Source organism: Ranitomeya variabilis, chromosome 4 (genome assembly GCF_051348905.1).
Source record: "Ranitomeya variabilis isolate aRanVar5 chromosome 4, aRanVar5.hap1, whole genome shotgun sequence".
NCBI lineage: Eukaryota > Metazoa > Chordata > Amphibia > Anura > Dendrobatidae > Ranitomeya > Ranitomeya variabilis.
Window position 1 is genome coordinate 519776233 of NC_135235.1, and position 20592 is coordinate 519796824.

A 20592-nucleotide genomic window follows, 5' to 3' on the forward strand; every position below is an offset into this window, starting at 1 on the left:
ACACGGTGGTTGGAACCAAAGATCTCAAATTTGGACTCATCAGACCAAAGCACAGATTTCCACTGGTCTAATGTCCATTCCTTGTGTTCTTTAGCCCAAACAAGTCTCTTCTGCTTGTTGCCTGTCCTTAGCATTGGTTTCCTAGCAGCTATCTTACCATGAAGGCCTGCTGCACAAAGTCTCCTCTTAACAGTTGTTGTAGAGATGTGTCTGCTGCTAGAACTCTGTGTGGCATTGACCTGGTCTCTAATCGGAGTTGCTGTTAACCTGCGATTTCTGAGGCTGGTGACTCGGATAAATTTATCCTCAGAAGCAGAGGTGACTCTTGGTCTTCCTTTCCTGGGGCGGACCTCATGTGAGCCAGTTTCTTTGTAGCGTTTGATAGTTTTTGCCACTGCACTTGGGGACACTTTCAAAGTTTTCCCAATTTTTCGGACTGACTGACCTTCATTTCTTAAAGTAATGATGGCCACTCGTTTTTCTTTACTTAGCCGCTTTTTTCTTGCCATAATACAAATTCTAACAGTCTATTCAGTAGGACTATCAGCTGTGTATCCACCAGACTTCTGCACAACACAACTGATGGTCCCAACCCCATTTATAAGGCAAGAAATCCCACTTATTAAACCTGACAAGGCACACCTGTTAAGTGAAAACCATTCCCGGTGACTACCTCTTGAAGCTCAACAAGAGAATGCCAAGAGCGTGCAAAGTAGACATAAAAAAAAAAGGTGGCTACTTTGAAAAATCTAGAATATAAGACATAACAAAAAAGTGTGAAACAACTGAAACTAAGTATATAATTCCACATGTGTTAATTCATAGTTTTGATGCCTTCAGTGTGAATGTACAATTGTCATAGTCATGAAAATACAGAAAAATCTTTAAATGAAAAGGTGTGTCCAAACCTTTGGTCTGTACTGTACAGGTCCTTCTCAAAAAATTAGCATATAGTGTTAAATTTCATTATTTACCATAATGTAATGATTACAATTAAACTTTCATATATTATAGATTCATTATCCACCAACTGAAATTTGTCAGGTCTTTTATTGTTTTAATACTGATGATTTTGGCATACAACTCCTGATAACCCAAAAAACCTGTCTCAATAAATTAGCATATTTCACCCGTCCAATCAAATAAAAGTGTTTTTTAATAACAAACCAAAAAACAATCAAATAATAATGTTCAGTTATGCACTCAATACTTGGTCGGGAATCCTTTGGCAGAAATGACTGCTTCAATGCGGCGTGGCATGGAGGCAATCAGCCTGTGACACTGCTGAGATGTTATGGAGGCCCAGGATGCTTCAATAGCGGCCTTAAGCTCATCCAGAGTGTTGGGTCTTGCGTCTCTCAACTTTCTCTTCACAATATCCCACAGATTCTCTATGGGGTTCAGGTCAGGAGAGTTGGCAGGCCAATTGAGCACAGTAATACCATGGTCAGTAAACCATTTACCAGTGGTTTTGGCACTGTGAGCAGGTGCCAGGTCGTGCTGAAAAATGAAATCTTCATCTCCATAAAGCATTTCAGCCGATGGAAGCATGAAGTGCTCCAAAATCTCCTGATAGCTAGCTGCATTGACCCTGCCCTTGATGAAACACAGTGGACCAACACCAGCAGCTGACATGGCACCCCACACCATCACTGACTGTGGGTACTTGACACTGGACTTCAGGCATTTTGGCATTTCCTTCTCCCCAGTCTTCCTCCAGACTCTGGCACCTTGATTTCCGAATGACATGCAAAATTTGCTTTCATCAGAAAAAAGTACTTGGGACCACTTAGCAACAGTCCAGTGCTGCTTCTCTGTAGCCCAGGTCAGGCGCTTCTGCCGCTGTTTATGGTTCAAAAGTGGCTTTACCTGGGGAATGCGGCACCTGTAGCCCATTTCCTGCACACGCCTGTGCACGGTGGCTCTGGATGTTTCCACACCAGACTCAGTCCACTGCTTCCTCAGGTTCCCCAAGGTCTGGAATCGGTCCTTCTCCACAATCTTCCTCAGGGTCCGGTCACCTCTTCTCGTTGTACAGCGTTTTCTGCCACATTGTTTCCTTCCAACAGACTTACCATTGAGGTGCCTTGATACAGCACTCTGGGAACAGCCTATTTGTTGAGAAATTTCTTTTTGGGTCTTACCCTCTTGCTTGAGGGTGTCAATGATGGCCTTCTTGACACCTGTCAGGTCGCTAGTCTTACCCATGATGGGGGTTTTGAGTAATGAACCAGGCAGGGAGTTTTTAAAAGCCTCAGGTATCTTTTGCATGTGTTTAGAGTTAATTAGTTGATTCAGAAGATTAGGGTAATAGGTCGTTTAGAGGACCTTTTCTTGATATGCTAATTTATTGAGACAGGTTTTTTGGGTTATCAGGAGTTGAATGCCAAAATCATCAGTATTAAAACAATAAAAGACCTGACAAATTTCAGTTGGTGAATAATGAATCTATAATATATGAAAGTTTAATTGTAATCATTACATTATGGTAAATAATGAAATTTAACACTATATGCTAATTTTTTGAGAAGGACCTGTATATCTAAAATGTGTTCTTGGTTACATTTGCACAGGAATTCAAGTTGGGATCTCGGTAAGATCATATTTCCAAGTGTGATTTTTTTTTATTTTTTTTTTATTTTTAATACCATCTCATCCTAATCATGTTTAGTAGTAAATTTAAAGAATCAATAGGTTTTACACCTTTTAAAATATACATGTAAGGCTGTGTGCACACGTAGCAGATTTTTTGCGTTTTTTTCGCGGTTTTTCGCTATAAAAACACTATAAAACCGCAAAAAAAAACCGCTAACATTAACCATCCTATGTAACAGAATGCAATCCGCATTTTTTGTGCACATGCTGCATTTTTTTCCTGAGCGGAATCGCAATCCAGAAAAAAACGCAGCATGTTCATTATAATTGCGGAATCGCGGCGATTCTGCACACATAGGAGTGCATTGATCTGCTTACTTCCCGCACGGGGCTGTGCACACTATGCGGAAAGTAAGCAGATCAAGTGCGGTTGGTACCCAGGGTGGAGGAGAGGAGACTCTCCTCCACGGACTGGGCACCATATAAGTGGTAAAAAAAAAAAGAATTAAAATAAAATATAGTGATATACTCACCTTCTGGCGGCCCGACCTTCTCAGCGGCTTACGGGGTGTGTGTGTGAAGGACCTGCAATGACGTCGCGGTCACATGACCCGCGGTCACGTGACCGCTACGTCAATGGAAGGTCCTGAACACACAGCATTAGGAACGGACGCCGCTGAGGTCTGCAGGTGAGTATAACCTTTTTTTTAAATTTTTTTTATTATTTTTAACATTCTATCTTTTACTATAGATGCTGCATAGGCTGCATCTATAGTAAAAAGTTGGTCACACTTGTCAAACACTATGTTTGACAAGTGTGACCAACCTGTCAAACAGTTTTCCAAGCGATGCTACAGATCGCTTGGAAAACGCTAGTATTCTGCAAGCTAATTATGCTTGCAAAACGCTAGTTTTCTGCGGGTATATGCATGCAAATTCTGCATGCGATATATCCGCGGCAGGAGGCGCAGAATTGCCGCGGATATTTCCGCAGCAATTCTGCTACGTGTGAACTCAGCCTAACAATTTTTTTTTATTATTACGTCACTAGACATGTCCTTTTTCAAGCTTTTAAAAAAAGAATAGTACAGTAGTTAAATCATCAGGCTATAAAATAAAACAATACAAACTGGTCTTAACTAGTGATGAATGAGTATACTCGGGTGGTCACCGAGTACTTGTGACTGCTTGGAGATTTAGTTTTTGTCAACGAAGCTGCATGATTTACGGGTGCTAGCCAGCCTGAGTACATGTGGGGGTTGCCTGGTTGCTTAGGAATCCCCACATGTATTCAAGCTATCAGCCACAAATCATGTAGCTGCATCAACAAAAACTAAATCTCCGAGAACACTGAAATACTCGGAGGTCACCCGAGCAACAAGTATACTCGCTCATCACTAGTCTTAAACAATTAATAGTAAGTCTTTCCACTGACCTTTTATCATCAATGTGTCCTTTCTACTGGGTGAAATGTATTCTTGTCCACAATCTCCACCTGAGTTAAAGGGAACCTGTCATGTCATTTTTGTGTATTAAACTGCCCTCAATGTGTTAGTGATGCATTCTCTAACATACCATTACCAAAGAACAAAATCTCAAAAGAATTAAAAACAGAGGAAAATTGCATTGGTTCCCTAAAAATGGAATGACCCCTTATCAAAACTGCAGCAAGCAGCTTAAGTGCTAAATCACCAGGGTCTCTTTCCCTACATCATGATGCTCTCAGATGGGGTAGAAAAAAACCTGGTGACCGATTCCCTTTAATGCTTCACATGGTAAATAATGTGTAAATGCAGGTGGTGCAACCTTTTAGACATGCTCATTTAGAAAGGTTGTCACCTTCGGCATCCCATATTAACTATGAGAAAGATGATGTCCCTGTTACACTAGGAATTTAACACTTTAAGATCCTGAAAATGACACTTACAAACTCTCTGAGTCTGAGGACCGGCCCTGGGCATCTGTGTTGAAGCTTGCTTCATTGTACTTATGTTAGAAGCGGTGCGTCTTGGAGGAACTGCCCTCAGTATTGGAGAAGATGAATGGTATTCTGCTTTAACAGGAAGGATAGATATAGTAAATGTCACAGATATTAACTGCTTGTCGTAGACCATGAGCTACTCCATATACTTTACATGTCTAACACCTTTTCTTCCGACAGAGGAAATCAGGACACCACCACATTAAAAAGTCAGCCAGTTGTCCCCAACAACTCAAAAGCTGCAGGTTTGGTAATGTATGGCCAAGTTTAATTCTTTCCTATCACTAGACCATACATCCATATTTGCATGGATTTTAACAAGGTCCATGATGCAGAATATTTGCAACTAACTGCTACAGTAAAGCTTGTCCTTATAGGAGTGCAATATTTGTAGGCAAAGTTCTTCATACTCTATGTGCAAGATGTGGTCACATAATGAGGCGCTGGCCTGGGCATCAAATCATGCAATGAAGGATGGCGGTATTCAGTATTGGGGACTAAAGGCAAAATAAAACTGCTCAGATGTTAAAACACTTATTTTGTATTTTTATGTACAACCTCCATTAGGCCACATTCACATACTGCACTGTAATTTTACTTTTGAGTTCACGTAATCTAAAATTACCGTATGTCTCAAGAGAACAATGAAGATGTAAGAACAGATGATTTATAGAGACAATCTTTCCTCAAAGAACTTATTAGGATCTTTGGACATAAAATGCATTTTATGTAACCAGTAATGACCCTCAAAAGTGAGCTAAATAATCATTGGGGGGCAGACCGCCAATCCAATAGCCAATGAATGGAGCAAGGTGCCTATGCTCAACCTGTGCTGCATTCTCTACATTGCTGAGAGTTCCTGCAGTCGGACCCCAGCGATCAGCAAGTTCAATCTTGGGGTAAGCCCCTCTATCCAGAATGGATCAGTTAGAGAGAGCTCCATAGAAGAAAACAATCACTGAAGTAACAGACAGGCCAAACATTGAGAGAATTTATATAGAATAATAAAACTATGGTAAATATGTCCTTTCTGTGTTCCAGTCACTTACGTGGAGGCCTGGGCTGGTGGGCTGTCCAGTGAGGCGTGGGACGTACAGGAGCTACCGGACTTGGATTATAATAGGTTCTGCTTGGTGGCTTCAAGTAAACACAGCGGTTAGTAACATTCTCATGGCAGCGCACGTGGCTACTTAGCTTACAGTATGGATGTCATATGAAATGTTCATGTAGCTCATAATACTGCTGTTCACTATACAATTGCAATTACATTTATTCAACCCCCGCCAATGCAAACTAGGTTGATAAGTAAAACTTACAAGCTTTCTGCTGTTTGCAATAAAGCAATGAAACTAGCACAATTTACATAACTCAACAACTAACAAGTGGTGCCAGCAATTTCAACATTTAAAAAGGTGGGCCATTACTTTTTATTGATGGCCTATAGGGCAGGATAGGACATTAACATCTGATAAATACGACAACACCCCTGCCGATCAGCTGTTACCAGCAGCTGCCTGCCAGAAGTTCTCGGATGCTGCTGTAACACAGCAACTCAGTCAAGACTATAGTGGCTACTGCCCGGTAATAGTGGTTGGATCTGCAGCCTCGGCCACTACAGAAATGACGAAACTTCTATGTTCCAGCAGCATCCAAGAACGCCTACTGGTAACAGCCACCAATCAGATATTGAAAGCCAGTCTATCCTTAAAATAGGCCCTCAATACATAAGTACTGGCCAGCCCCTTTAAAGGAAATCTGTCACCAGGTCTTTGCTACCCGAGCATAATGTAGGGACCGAGCCAGATTCCATCGAGGCGTCATTTACTGGCTGCTTACTGAAGTGGAAATAAAATCAGTTTTATCCGCTGCAGATCTAGCAGTCATCTGAATGCTGAGCCGCGTATAACCCCATTCACACCACTGATTGGCATCTTTCTGCCTATGCACAGTGCATACAGCAAGCTGCCAATCAGTGATGGGGGCAGAGTTATAAAGGGTTCATGAATATGGAGGACTACCTAGCATCAGGTTTACTAGTCCTCTTGAGATAATCTGCTGATAAAACAGTGATCTTATTGAAACACAGCCCAGTGACATCACTGGAATCATGGTCTCTGCCCCTGTATTACGCTGCTCTTAGAATAAATAGCAAAAACCTGCAGACAGATTCTCTTGAATGACTACTGCATTCTCAGAATCATGCAATCATTTCATGACAAGCGTCTTTAGTACTTAGTTGCACACACTACGGCTGATATGACCTGCTGTAAACAATATGAATAGCCAGACACCAGTTTCTGGCAGAGTTTTTGAGCTAAATACGGTATTTTTCAAATTATAAACACTCACTTTTTTCCTCCAGATTTGGGAGGAAAATGGAGATACGTCTTAAAATCCAAAAGTAGCATGCTGGGGGTGAGGTGCTGCTGCACTAGAGCGGGGTCACAGGAGGCCGGCGACTGCAAGAGTGGGGCGATGCTGTGGACTATGGGCTCTCATAAGATGTCGGCGCCGGTGGGCCAAGTCATTTTCCAGGACCCCACCACAGGAATATCAATGAGAACGGGGATTCCGCTCACCAGCACCTATATCTTATGAGCACAGGGCCTGCAGCGTCGCCCCACTCTTGCCAGCACCGGCCTCCTGAAGCAGTAACCCTGCTCCACCGCCGCTGACCCTTTTCCCTGTAAGCTACCGTTAAAACAGACTAAGACGTACCACAATTTCCCCCCCAAAAAAAAAAATTAAAAAAAATTCTAATTTTCTACCCCAAAATTTGGGGGTGCGTTTTATGCTCCAATGCGTCTTATAGTCAGTAAAATACAGTATTTCATCTGTATGGCTTTCCATGGATGGGCATCTCAGTCGGGTCCTATTCTGTCTTTCTTCACATTGATATTGTTTGACACATGGTAAAATTTTAATACTAGAAACCAGTTAGGACAAGCCCAATGGCCATGTCTTGTCGTGGTGGTATGGCTTCTATGCTTTTTTGATCAGAGTAGCGTTAATTATATGTACAATTACTATTCACTTGCTGTAGGGTATATACTTATTTCTTTCTTGGGTTTTCTCTTTGAAATGGTCACAGCATGAACATGCTCTTACACTTTGCACGTACACCAGCTTACAGTACAATTTTTTTTTTTTGTTTTGCTAGAGTTCCTAAGGAGTCTTATCCCATTCCCATAGGCATGGAGAGAGGTGAATATTCATTACCTTAATGAGTGGGGACATGTGACCGCTCGGCTGGAAGAGCTGCTGGCACCGGAGCGAGATGCAGCGAGGGCGCGCAGGGAAGGTAAGTAGGATGTGCTTTTTTTTTTTTTTTCATAGGGATGAGGAACCATGCATACAAGGGACAGGGATGGGGAGCCATGCAGACAAGGATAGGGGATAAGGAGCCATGCAGACAAATATAGGGGATAAGGAGCCATGCAGACAAAGATGGGGGATAAGGAGCCATGCAGACAAGGATGGGGGATAAGGAGCCATGCAGACAAGGATGGGGGATAAGGAGCCATGCAGACAAGCATGGGGGATAAGGAGCCATGCAGACAAGCATGGGGGATAAGGAGCCATGCAGACAAGGACGGGGATGGGGGAGTCATGCATACCAGGATAGGGATGAGGGGACAATGCATACCCAGCTTTACCCAGCTTATACTCAAGTCAACAAGTTTTCCCAGTTTTTCGTGGCAAAATTAGGTGCCTTGGCTTATACTTGAGGCGACTTATACATGAGCATATACAGTAACTTAAGCTGCAACTGTAAATCCACCTGTTTAATAGGTGATTATTATGCAAGACTGACTGCTTTTTTTTTTTTTTTACACAACCTCTTCAACGGAATCAGAAAATAAGTCTTTTCAAAAGGTCAAAAAAGTAATCTGCAAAAAAGTTGTAAAGACAATTGGAGAGACTTGCTATATAGCAATGTATACATTATCTTTAGAGTTACAATTATCATTGCTCATCTGTATCCTATGGACAAGCTTGAGTGTGCTTCCACAGAATCCACCACCAGAATTCTGCATTTCAGAGCGTTTCCTATTTGAGAACTGCTCTTCATTATACATAACACTTAGATTGGATGCGGTTTAATAGCAGCTGTCTGCCTTAGACCTAATCCTCACATCCATTCAGAAACCTTCAGACATTGAACATTTAGTTAAAGTGAATTGTATATTCGATATCCTAACCACATGCAGAAAGAAAGAGCACTGAAAAATAACTGCAGTGGATTTTAGGATCTGCAGCGTGGCGATTATTAGCATGGATTCTATGGAAAGGCTATAGATAAGCTGTACAGAATTACAATGAAGCTGTAGATCTGCTGCCGAAATCCAAATGTCAATGTTTGATTTCAACAAGGGTATTATGGAAAATAAAGAGTTTGTGGACACAAAATTGGGACTTTTTTTTTTTTTTGGGGGGGGGGGGGGGGGGGGGAAAAAATATATGTCTATGGCTGCCCACATTAGTGATACATATACTAGAATTAATGAAAGTATTTTAGAGCTTACCTGTGGCATAGTGGATAAGTAGTAGCTTGTTGCCTGCTGGAATGCTCCCAGCATAGGGCCAGGCATGGTTCTCATTGATGCAAGTCTCTGCATATACTGGTTGGTAAGAATTGCCTTTCTTTCCTCCTTCCGTTGCGCTAGTGCAACATACAGAGGCTTTGTACTAACTATACGTCCGTTCATCTCTGTGACCGCTTTGGTGGCCTCTTCTGGCGAGGAGAAACACACAAATCCAAACCCTTTGCTATGTCCTCCATCTGTCATGACCTAAAAATGAAATTGAAAATGGAAAGCCGTTGTAGAGATTGTTTACTTTTTTTGTTCCTTCTCTTTAAGGCATGTTCACATGGCTGTTATCTCATGCTACAAAAATCAGAAGCCAGTTTTAAAGACGTGAGGTTTACTCCATTCAATGTGGCTATTCCATACACGGCATCCCATTGCTGATACCTACAAGAATTGATACATTTTCTGCAAAAGAGTCCCACTGAAATCGATGGGAGGCAAAATTCACGTGGATTTCACACAGTTTTCTGTGCAGAACACGCATATGAATACATTGACCCTTTATTTATTGCTCCCAGTCGCTGCCAATGCATTTACCAATCTAACCTGCCAAGTTTTAAGACTACTTCTGTGACACAAGGTGAAAGCTCATCACCTATAGAGTCAAGAATAATGTATGAATAGAATGACAATTGTCACCACCCAATCAAAAATGATAAGGATTGTACCTCGTGTAAGGGCTCATTCAGGCGCCCATGTATCACGATCCAAGCACTGACCACCGGTCTGCTGATACTCACTTGAGTCTCTCATATGTGTATATGAAGCTGTAAAATTCAGGTCAGGAGCCAGTCTGCAGCCAGTCCATAAGCCAAGACCCATACTCCCAAGGTACATACTCATTTGCGAGAAAAAGGGCGAGTGCAATCCCATTGCTCTCTGACCAATGTTATTTGATGGGTTACATCTCATCTGCGATTTTTTTCTCAGCTGAAATCGTACTGCGAAAAAAATTACAGCATGCTCATGCTGCGATTTGCAGAGCATCTCGGACGAGACTCGGCAGTGCAAGGAGGTGCAAGCAAAAAAAAATAAAGCACGGCATACGGACCATGTGAGTACTGTCTGATTTTTACACACCCATGTCCTTTGAAAAGCTGGCAATTCAGCAGCCACGTACAGTAAAATCACAGCGAGACCTGACAGAATAGAATAGATAGAACACATACAGTATATAAGCATAGAAAAGACAGATATACAGATGTCAGTGACATATACAATTAATACAGTGCGTGTGTAGCTTACTGTAAATGTATTTAATGATTATTTTTCTGAACAAAATGTCATGGGCCCACCCCATAATTTTCCAAAGCAGCAGAGGGAAAGCCGACAGCTGGGGGCCGATGTTTATAGCCTGAGAAGGGGGTAACACCCATGGAGCTTCCCAGGCTATTAATATCCGCTCACAGCTGTATACTTAGCCTTTACTGGCTATTAAAATGGGGGACCCTCCCAAAAAAAGACGCAAGGTTTCCCTATAATTAATAACCAGCAAAGGCTAGGCAGACCGCTGGGGGATGATATTAATAGCCTAGAAAAGGGTCATGGATATTGCTCCCCCAGGCTAAAAACATCATCTCTCAATATTCCTAACCTGCCAGCTGAGAAGATAATTAATTTGTCCCATGACGGGTCTAGCTCTGCTTCATCTAGATGGCAGGCTCAATGGTTGCAGGATGCAACCATACAGCCCGTCATCCAGCAGAGACACTGAGCAGCGTCTACCTAACCAGGATACTCGGGCATCTGAATGAGCCATAAACATAAGAGCACAATACAAGGCTATGCTCACACTTGGGTTTTTGTGAGTGGTTCTAGCATTCTTGATTCTTGAACAGTAACGCAGTCTGTAGTGTTTATGAATAAGTTATTACTACTATTATTATAGCTGTCTGCCATTATATCACAATATGCTTTATTACAAAGGCATTTCAGGTCTCCAAATATAATGCGGTTTATAGACCCAAGATTTTCAAACCTTCTCCAGTAATAAAAATTACAGATCATATAACACAAAATCTTCCTCATTAAAATAAAAATGTGTTGTCTGTGAGCATTGAGAATCGTGTTGCGCCTTACTATAAAAAGCATAGATTGTTGAGCAGTACTCAGAAGTACCTAAAAATAATGCTTTATCTTGTGCTACCTGTCAATCTGATGAACTCTCAGAATCTAATGCAAGATCACCTTTGCACTGGTAATGGTACCATATGGAGAAAATTCTTTTCTTAGCCTTTCGTCATCAATTCCGTCATCCAAATTTTTTACGTATAAATTCACTCCCTGCAATAGGAAATTCTTAAGGTTAAATCACTTAAAAGTCACAGACAAAAAAAAGTTTTTTTGGTATTTTGTAAAATATGTCCAAGACCAAGTAATGTTCTAAATTAAATAACCAACTGCCTCCAGTAATGATGTCCCATGCATTATTAACGTAACCACTGCAGTCAATCACTGGTTTCTTATATGCCGTACAAATAAATATCACAATGTAGCTCTGTAAGAGCTGCAGCGGTAGCATGAATGAAGCAGAGGACATCAGTGCAGGCCCAGCTGGGACCACTGGAATGATCATGGATTCAATAAATAATGGTTATTACTTTATTTTAGGCAAATAGCCTCTTCAGAAGGAAATGGACTTGATCTCTGGTGCTATTTATTGAATGTAGCAATCCTAAAAGTCAACATCGACCCTTTACCTAGCCTAGCCACCTGACTTGGGATAAGGAGCCAAACCAGAAACTATTCAGACACGCGTTTCATATTGTTGCCCTCCCATAGTGCAAAGCAGGAGATTCTGATTTAGTTAGGTGAGAGGCCTCTGGTTGGGAGTCTAAGGGGGAACACTTTTGTTTTGTGGCATGCCAAGCTGGTGCAAGGAGACTTATAGGACATGTAGGCTCCTCTGGGAATTTAAAGATGCAAATAGTCTCTTCAAAAGAAAGCAGACTGGCACCCTCTACGGTATTAGACGAAGCAATCCTAAAAGTCAATATCGATATATATACACTTTATTTTATTAAATTTTGTACTTTTGGACAAATAATAAAATTACCGAAACAATACAAACAGATGTGTCTAACCCAGCAATATCACCAAAATATAGCAGTACATGATAAATGAACATACAATAGTACGAGTTTAGCCCAGACTCAAAAAAAAAGCCCCCCCCCCCCCCCCCCCCAAAAAAAAAAAAAAAAAACAACATCCCTTACTGGGATTAAAAATTAAAAGTATACAAATCACATGTATTGCTCAACTTTGCGTTTAAACAGCAAATGTAAAATAAAAAAATAATCTTGATTCTTTGGTACTTTAGAAATGGCTATACCGAAAAAGAAGATTACTGCTGTTCTTAAAGGGAGTCTGTCAGAACAGAATTACTGTTCAAACCAAGTACAGGGTACTCTCTCCCACCAACTTATTTTTTACCTTTATCTCCCAACCGCCCCCGTTTATTGACAGACAACTCTTGCTTTATAGAGCCAAAGGTGTGCAAAGATGGATGGAAAATAAGTAGGTGGGTTTGTGCACCGAGCGCCCCGTACTTGGTTTGAAAAATCTTTTAGTAACTGTTAAAGGGAGTGTGTCAGCAAAACCCGCATACATATCGGAAACGTGTTTATTCGGAACCCATGACAGCACCAACGAGAGAGGGGATCTGCCTTTTAAAGACAGGAAAACATTCAGGATAAAAAAGGCGGCACCTTTCTCCACATCAGTTGGTTTACAGAGCATGAGAGGACCTCCAATAGTTAGTGTACACACAAATAATTTCTGAACTTTCGCCAATAAGTGAACAAAAACAAACACCAACCAGAAGGTGCAATTCTTAGTAATGGGAGGGAATATAAGGGTTGAGTATTGCTTGAAGAAATTTCTGCAAGGTTTCTGAATCTCTTGGCAGGAAAAACACTGCAGCAAAGACGCACATTTTTCCTGTGTTTTTGTACAGCAATTAATGCTGTTTTAATCTAAATAAAGACAAGGGTAATGGGATTAGGGCTTGGTGTCAGCAGCTGTCGCTGACAGCAAGCCCTAGCTTTAGTAATGAAGAGGTGTCAGACAAACACCCTCATTATTAAACCGCAAGTAGAAGAGTTAAATACACACAGTCACCAGCCTATGCAGGAGCATTAACAGAATGAACCTACATAGGCTGTAAACAAACAGTAACTGGCAGAAATCAGTGTACACCGCGATACCCGTTAACTTTTACAAAAAATGAAAAAAAATTGCGTATGCTCCCGTGTAATTTTTATAACCAGCAGAGGGAAAGCTGACAGCTGAGGTCTGATGTTAACATTTTGGGAAGGCGCCAATACCCATAAAGGTTCCCAGGCTATTTGTATTAGCTCACAGCTGTTTGCTTAGCCTTTACTGTCTCCCTATAAAATCAAATCAATAAGATGCGCCAAATCTGGTGCTTAGCCTAGCTCTTCCCACTTGCCCTGGTGAGATGGCAAGTGTTGTCATAGTATTTGGTCAGCCTTTTACTGGCAGCTGACATGAAGCCCAGGTTAGTAATGGTTAGGCGTCTATAAGACGACCCTATTACTAACCCTATAGTAAATGTTTGTAAATAAAATACACCCAGAATAAAGTCCTTTATTTGGAAAAAAAAAAATGAGACTCTTATTAAATCTAAATTTACCATACTCATCTTACAGCTAATCCTTGATGCCCATGTCCCCTGTAAACAATCAAAAATAATAAACAACCAAATACTCTCCTGTGCGCCGCAATCCACATGATTTAGAGTGACTCACAGCAATCTCATTTGCAGAACAGTCACATCGGTAGATGTCACTGCGCTAAACGGCAGCTGGCTACAGTCTGATAGGCGAGTCATCACTCCCACAGTGTATAGCTGCTGAGCTGCAGTGAGAGGTCCCACAAGTTCATCAGTTGATGAGTGCAGGTGATCTCACGGCACCACAGCTGCATGAGATTTTTTTTTTTTTTGTTTAAGCACAGGCACCGGCGGACAAGAGACTACTAGTGATGAGGGAATATACTCGTTGCTCGGGTTTTCCTGAGCACGCTCGAGTGTCCTCCGAGTATTTTTTTTTAGTGCTCGGAGATTTAGTTTTCCTTGCCTCAGCTGCATGATTTATGGCTGCTAGCCAGCTTGATTACATGTGGGGATTCCCTAGCAACCAGGCAACCCCTACATGTACTCAGGCTGGCTAGTAGCTGTAAATCATGCAACTGAGTCAACAAAAACTAAATCTCAGAGCAGTCAAATACTCGGAGACCACCTGAGTGTGCTCGGGTAAACCTAAGCAACGAGTATACTCGCTCATCACTAGAGACTACGTCTCCTAATTAGCGGCGTCTGTTATCACTTATCAGTGACAGCAGGTGTAGCCTGATGGGAGTAATAGTGTCATCAGCAGATGCGGTATGCTTTTTACCACGGTTCACAGTTGCGGGGTCACGTTGACATCTGACAGCATGTCTCCGCAGCGCTTTGACTGATGGTAACGATCTTACCGCTGATCAGAACTGCCGGTGTTTCTCACATTGTCACACAGATGACAGCGTGTGAAACACCAAAGGAAGTCAGTAAAAACGCAAACAAAATTCAGCAAATCCGCAAACATTTTTATAGCTACGTTTTTGCTGCGTATTTGACAGACTCAATTGAAGTCAATAGGTGAAAAACGCTGACATGACATGCTGCAGAAAAAAACGCACTGCAAATAGTCAAAGAAAAATTACTAATCATGCGCACAGCACTTCAGTATTCTCAATGAATTAGCTGGCAGATGGACTGCCTAGCACTTTTGGCCCAATTTCAAGCGGAAAACCGCCATGAAAATATACCAAAAACTCACCGCGTGCATACAGACTCAGGTTGTTGTCATGGGCTCAAAAAAAAACAAACATTATCGGTAAGTAATATATATGTTTTTCTGTCAACCCTTATAGCACCAACAAGAGAATTACAGAGAATTTATTAAATATATTAAGGAGGGACCACAGCCTGTAGAAACCCTCCCCCAAACATGAGGTTAGAGGAGGAAGACAGATCCTGCCTAGTGCTTATAAGAGGCAGAAGGGGAAGGCCATATTGCCGCATTACAGATCTGTTCGATGGATACATTAGTTTTGCCCAGGTCGTTGCCATCGCTCTCAGTGGGTTTTCAGATCTTTTGGAACCGCTCTACCTGCCCCCACATAGGCTGTCTTGATGGTTTCTCTTATCCACCTCAATAAGGTACCTTTCGAAACCCTTGATCCCTTCCTACAGCCCTGAAAGGAGACAAATAGAGCCCTATCCTTCCTCTTAGACTCTGTAGATGCTATATACTGCAAAAGGCATCTCCTAACATCTAGGGTATGAATTCTTTCTTTACGACAGAAGGATGGCAAACTATTTCTCGTGATCTAAGAAATTTAGACACAACCTTGCATAGAAGAGACCGGTCTGGCATCAAAATTACACTATCCTCCAGCACCAGGGTAAAGAGAGGATCTGCTAATAGAGCCTGTATGTCACTCACCCTACGGGTAGTATAGTTTTTAGTGTGACTTTTTAGAAACCCTGTGCTACAGTAGTGCGCTGCTTTATTTATTTGACTGTATACGAGTTGGTGACTCTAGGTTCAGCACCTGTTCACACAGTCTATGTTTGGATGTGACGGTCAGTTTCATGAAATTTGTATTCATTAGCCTTCTGACTGAGAACTCCTCCTTTTAGCCACAGGTGTTTTTAATCACAGCAGGACCATTACCCCTCCACAGAGAGATTTTAGTCAAAGAGAGGACGCACATTAGGTTCCCATTCAGATGAAGACTTTATTCTCAGAGAGGAAAGGTATTGCTAGGCCCTTGTATACGAGAAATGCCTGTGTCGTGGCTACAAGGTACACAAATTGGCCAATTTATGCGCTAAACATTCTCAATTTTTCATATTTCTAGTGGAGTAATGCAATTCAATTTTCATGCTTCATGTTTGCAGGTTTTGGCGCTACAGTGTGCTGCCTTATTTATTTGACTGTATACGAGTTGGTGACTAGGTTCAGCACCTGTTCACACTTAGTCTATGTTTGGATGTGACGGTCAGTTGTTTGAAATTTTTTATAAACCCTTAACTTAGAGGCTCAAATGGCGACTCTGTTAATGCATTGAACACTAAATTCAAATCCCAAGGAGTTCTTGATATAGGAATAGGTCTGGATCTTGCACACGCTTTAATGAATCTAGACACCCACTCGTTGCCTGCGAGGTTGCAGCTGTACAGTGCCCCTAGGGCAGAAAATTGAACTTTTAGGGTAGTAACCAAAATGTCTCCATCTAGGCCCTTCTGAAGGAATTCAAGGATTGATTTGAGAGGCACTTTTCCCCCTACCGTAGCTCCTGTAAACTACAGGAATTTCTTCCAGGTTCTATCATATATTTTCATGGTGATTGGCTTTCTACTACCGAATAAGATGTAGACCAAATTAGAGGAGAACCTTTTACCTTCTAATATTGAACTCTCAAATTCAAGGCTGTTAAATGCAGCCCAGTCGCTTGAGGACGAAATGATTCCCCGAGGCAGAAGGTCCAGGATTTCTGGAAGAATCCAGGGGTCTGTGGGTAGTAGAGAAGACTGGGCTGTGGGTGCTGACAGTGCACCGGGTCTGGAACTGCTGGGGCCAAACCTATTGTTGCAGGGGGAAGGATATTGGGGACGGAGAAAACCTTGAACCCTGGCAGAAAGGGTGTGACAAGCCACGAAGGTATAAAAGGGTTTGCGCAAGAAAAGAGAGGGGCTTCCCACCAAAGAGGAGTCAGAGGACCAGCGCTGAGCTGCGGGAAAGGATAGGACGCATAGCAGCCTTCCCAGCTGGGCACAGTAAGGGCGCCCGGGTTTCAGCAGGCATGCGGAGGAACGCACGCAGAGTGGAAAATTGTTGTGAATGTCCCTTTGAGGAGCTGCAGCATAACGGACTAGGGGGTCGGCGGATAAGATCGGTGACCGCCTGCTGCCACCAGAAGTGAGGACATCTTGTTAGGTGGGGAAGCCAGAAGAACACAGCACCGCCCTCAGCTGACAGCCGACCAACCATCTGATTCAGGAGGAGAAATGGACAGCGGCCTCACGCTAAGTGGAATATATAGACTGCCATTTTGAATGACTGTTTCCCCTTGTTTTCCCCTCTTCCTTTATTTATTTCCTGTTGGTCCCTGTGAGGAGATTGTTGCCGTATTGATAAATAAGTAATTGTTAACCCCTGCTCTGCGCTTCTGTGTCACTGCATCCGATTACCTGTGTTACATGTGATCGACATCTTCAGCCAGAAGAACCAAGTTCTCTAGGGTCAGAAGGGGGCTATGAGAACCACCCTCGTTGACTCCTGATCTTGTTTAGAACAGGCAGAATTAGACGTATTGGAAGAAAAGCATATGCAGGGCTGTATTCCTTTTATAATTGGCTGTTTAGCCTGATTGCGAAAAGATTGATTTCTTAAACACCACCTCATGGTCACAATCTGGTTGAACAAGGATTTCTTCAAAGGACCACTGTTCCGTTCGCAGAGGTTTGCGGCTCAGGAAATCTGCTTTGATATTGTCCATCCCTCTCATATGAAGGGCCGACAATGACAGGTAGTTTGTTTCTGAGAGCATAAATATCCGCTTTGTGATTAACATCAGGTCCCTGGAGCGAGTACCCTCCTGGTGGTTTATGTATGCGACCGTGACCTGGTTGTCAGAGCATTCTCATGTGGTGGCCCTGCAGGAGGGGCAGTAATCTTCCCAGTGCGTTTTCCATTGCAAGGAGTCTACATGTTTGAGATGCCCATTTTCTCTTCTTTTGACCATGCAACTTGGATTAGATGGTTGTCCAGATGAACCCACCCCTGGGACTGGCATCTGTGGTAACTACCTTGGTGATGTTGAATACTCAAGGCACTCCCTCTAGGACTGACTATCCTCAACCCCCAATGGAGAGAGTGGATTACTCCTTGGGGAAGTGTTAAACTGCCTTCTAGATGTCCCTGTAAAGCAATCTAGTTTTCTGGATTGCTCCACTGTAAATCTTGTATGTGGATCTGGGCACAATTTACCGCCGAAATACAAGAGGTGAGGGAGCCTAGCAGGGACATTGCTTTCCTAAGAATCATTACAGGTTTTCATATTGCCGTAGAGATTAGAATGACTTTTTTTTTTTTTGCTCTGGAAAATGGCACTCCTGACGGTCTGAGTCCAGCATGAGACCTAAAAAGATTTGTTTCTTTTTTGGCTCTAATCTTAAGTTTTTCTACATTCAAACACCATCCTAAAGCATGTTAATGTGCTGTATACTTCCTCCACTTGTCCCTGACAATGATGAAATGAGTTTCCTACTATTAGGAAGTCTTATAAATAAGGAATATTTGAAAATACCTCCTGACTCCCCTATCATTACTGCCACCCTGAGAAACCTCTGGAATTCCACATGTATTGTAGGTGGTAATAGGCATCCCTTAGACCTAGTACTGTTATATTTCAGCCGGAAAAGAGCAGCTTTACGGCCAATTTTATTGACTCCATCTTGAACGTGGGATCTTCAGGAATTTGGTTTAAATTTTTAAGGTTGATTATCTTCCCTTATGAGCCGTCTAGTTTTTTAAAATGAGAAAGAGGAGAGTAGAACCCTTTTCCCCTCTCCATGGTGTACACATGAGCCCCCGACTGGCGATCTTCCCTTAAATAAATCTTAATAAAACAAGGGGATCTGCCGGCCGGCATGATCCTACAGCTTCCAGTACCCGTCCCTGCAAGTATGGAAGTACAACCTGGGTGAAAAGTCCCGGCGGCATGTGACTGCGGGCCACCAAACGGTGAAGGTGCCGCAGGCAAGCACTGTGTCAGACGGACAAGATCACTTTGGGCCCCCTGCTGCGCTTTCAGCCCCCTGGCGCCGGCCAGAGCAGAGACTGTGCCTTGCCCAATACCAACCAGCCCAGGTCTGGGAAAACGTCTGTCTTCTTTCTTCTCTTCAGCTGTTGGCCGAGAAGTCTCCCCTCAACAAGGACCTCTGTCTTGAGGTGTGGATCCCCTTTCTTGCATGTGCTGTCACGGGTGACATAAAAAATAAATAAAAATAACTGCAAATAAAGCCCAGGCAGCGTACCCTTTACGTGGCAAACAGTTCAGTGCCACTGCAACTTTCCATCTACGTTTTCATTCCCTCTCTGCCCTCCTCGAGAGCATTTGCTGGGTTTTGACAAATTTACATTTGGTCCAGCTATTGCTAAGCTACCAGAGCACCACAGCAAGTTATAACGCATAACACTCAGAATACTAGTTTACTAAGAGGCAGAGACCTTTATTACCTGATATCTACTGATTCGCTCCTGTTTGATCTGCTCAAACCTGCGTTTCAGTTCACTCTGACGTTCTACCCTCTTCTGAGCTCGTCCAACATACAGCAAGCGTCCATTTATTTCTTTGCCATTCATTTCTGTAACTGCCTGAAGTGAATAATGAACATCTTATTAACAGTAAAATGCTTTGTACACAAGGAATAGATATTAAAGTCAAAACTATACATGGCGACCAATTGCTCATCACTGTCCATAAGCACATTATTTGACTTTGCCTTCATCATAACCACACAGCTTTCTTTATAATAATAATGATAATTTAAAAAAAAAAAAAAGTTTTACAACAATTCTAACGAGAAAACAGGTGTCGTTAGTTCTTCTCTCCTTCATATGAAGGGACTTGGTGGTAAGGGCTTAATATGCTTCATTTCCCATTGCAGATAAGAATTTGAGGACAAAGTACCGTTAATTTCAATTATTGCTTGTAAAAAGAAAGGCTTTTAAAACGTATGCGCCCATGAGATGTCCCTCAAGAAAATCCAAAACCTGCTGAAGATTTCTTTGCAGAAATATTGTGCATTTGCTGTACAAAAATATTAAAATGTACAGCAGTGTTTAATTTATGCTGGAAGTTTTATTTTGCATCTCATGGAAGAGAATCTTAACATACATGTTTTTCTTTTTATCCATAGAAAAAGAATGTGACCAATTACTGCATGGCAATTTGCATGTATTTCAACATATCCAAAATTAGTTAAACTTTACATATCAATAAATGTTAGTTCAGTTAGCAGGGAACACTGTCCACTCAGGCATAATACATAAACACTTACTTTTTGTGCTTCTTTATGATTTCCAAAATTAACAAAACCAAATCCACGGGAGCGGCCGCTCTCATCCATCATTACTTTTACACTTAAAGTGTTTCCTAGAGAAGAAAACTACATATTCTTTATGCATATTCAGTCATCATCTTCCATGGCAATGTACAGTATGTTAAAAAGAGGAATGAGAACAAAAACATAGGTTATCAAAGCATGACCGCAACAGAGGCAGTGCGCCGGCACATACAGCACTACAGTGTGCGCAGGAAGCAGATTGCACTGGGTTATTGGAAGGTTTC

General features: G+C 42.1%; 2 protein-coding genes across 11 annotated transcripts in view; one reads left to right on the top strand and one right to left on the bottom strand.

Moving 5' to 3' along the window:
- The window catches only part of RIMS4 (regulating synaptic membrane exocytosis 4), a 1070250-nt gene that overhangs the window by 148412 nt on the left and 901246 nt on the right, over positions 1 to 20592 (top strand). The window lies entirely within an intron of this gene.
- The window catches only part of LOC143765478 (embryonic polyadenylate-binding protein), a 158500-nt gene that overhangs the window by 38536 nt on the left and 99372 nt on the right, over positions 1 to 20592 (bottom strand). For 3 of the 10 annotated variants that reach the window (XM_077252175.1, XM_077252174.1, XM_077252172.1), the window contains exons 6-12: positions 20303 to 20397; positions 19479 to 19616; positions 11356 to 11451; positions 9103 to 9369; positions 5626 to 5713; positions 4523 to 4648; positions 4031 to 4090 (exon numbers count right to left, since the gene is read on the bottom strand). In XM_077252175.1, the coding sequence (XP_077108290.1) occupies positions 4031 to 4090; positions 4523 to 4648; positions 5626 to 5713; positions 9103 to 9369; positions 11356 to 11451; positions 19479 to 19616; positions 20303 to 20397 (870 nt within the window). The remainder of the gene's footprint in view (positions 1 to 4030; positions 4091 to 4522; positions 4649 to 5625; positions 5714 to 9102; positions 9370 to 11355; positions 11452 to 19478; positions 19617 to 20302; positions 20398 to 20592) is intronic. The other 7 variants (XM_077252181.1, XM_077252180.1, XM_077252177.1 and 4 more) reach the window with 3 other exon arrangements.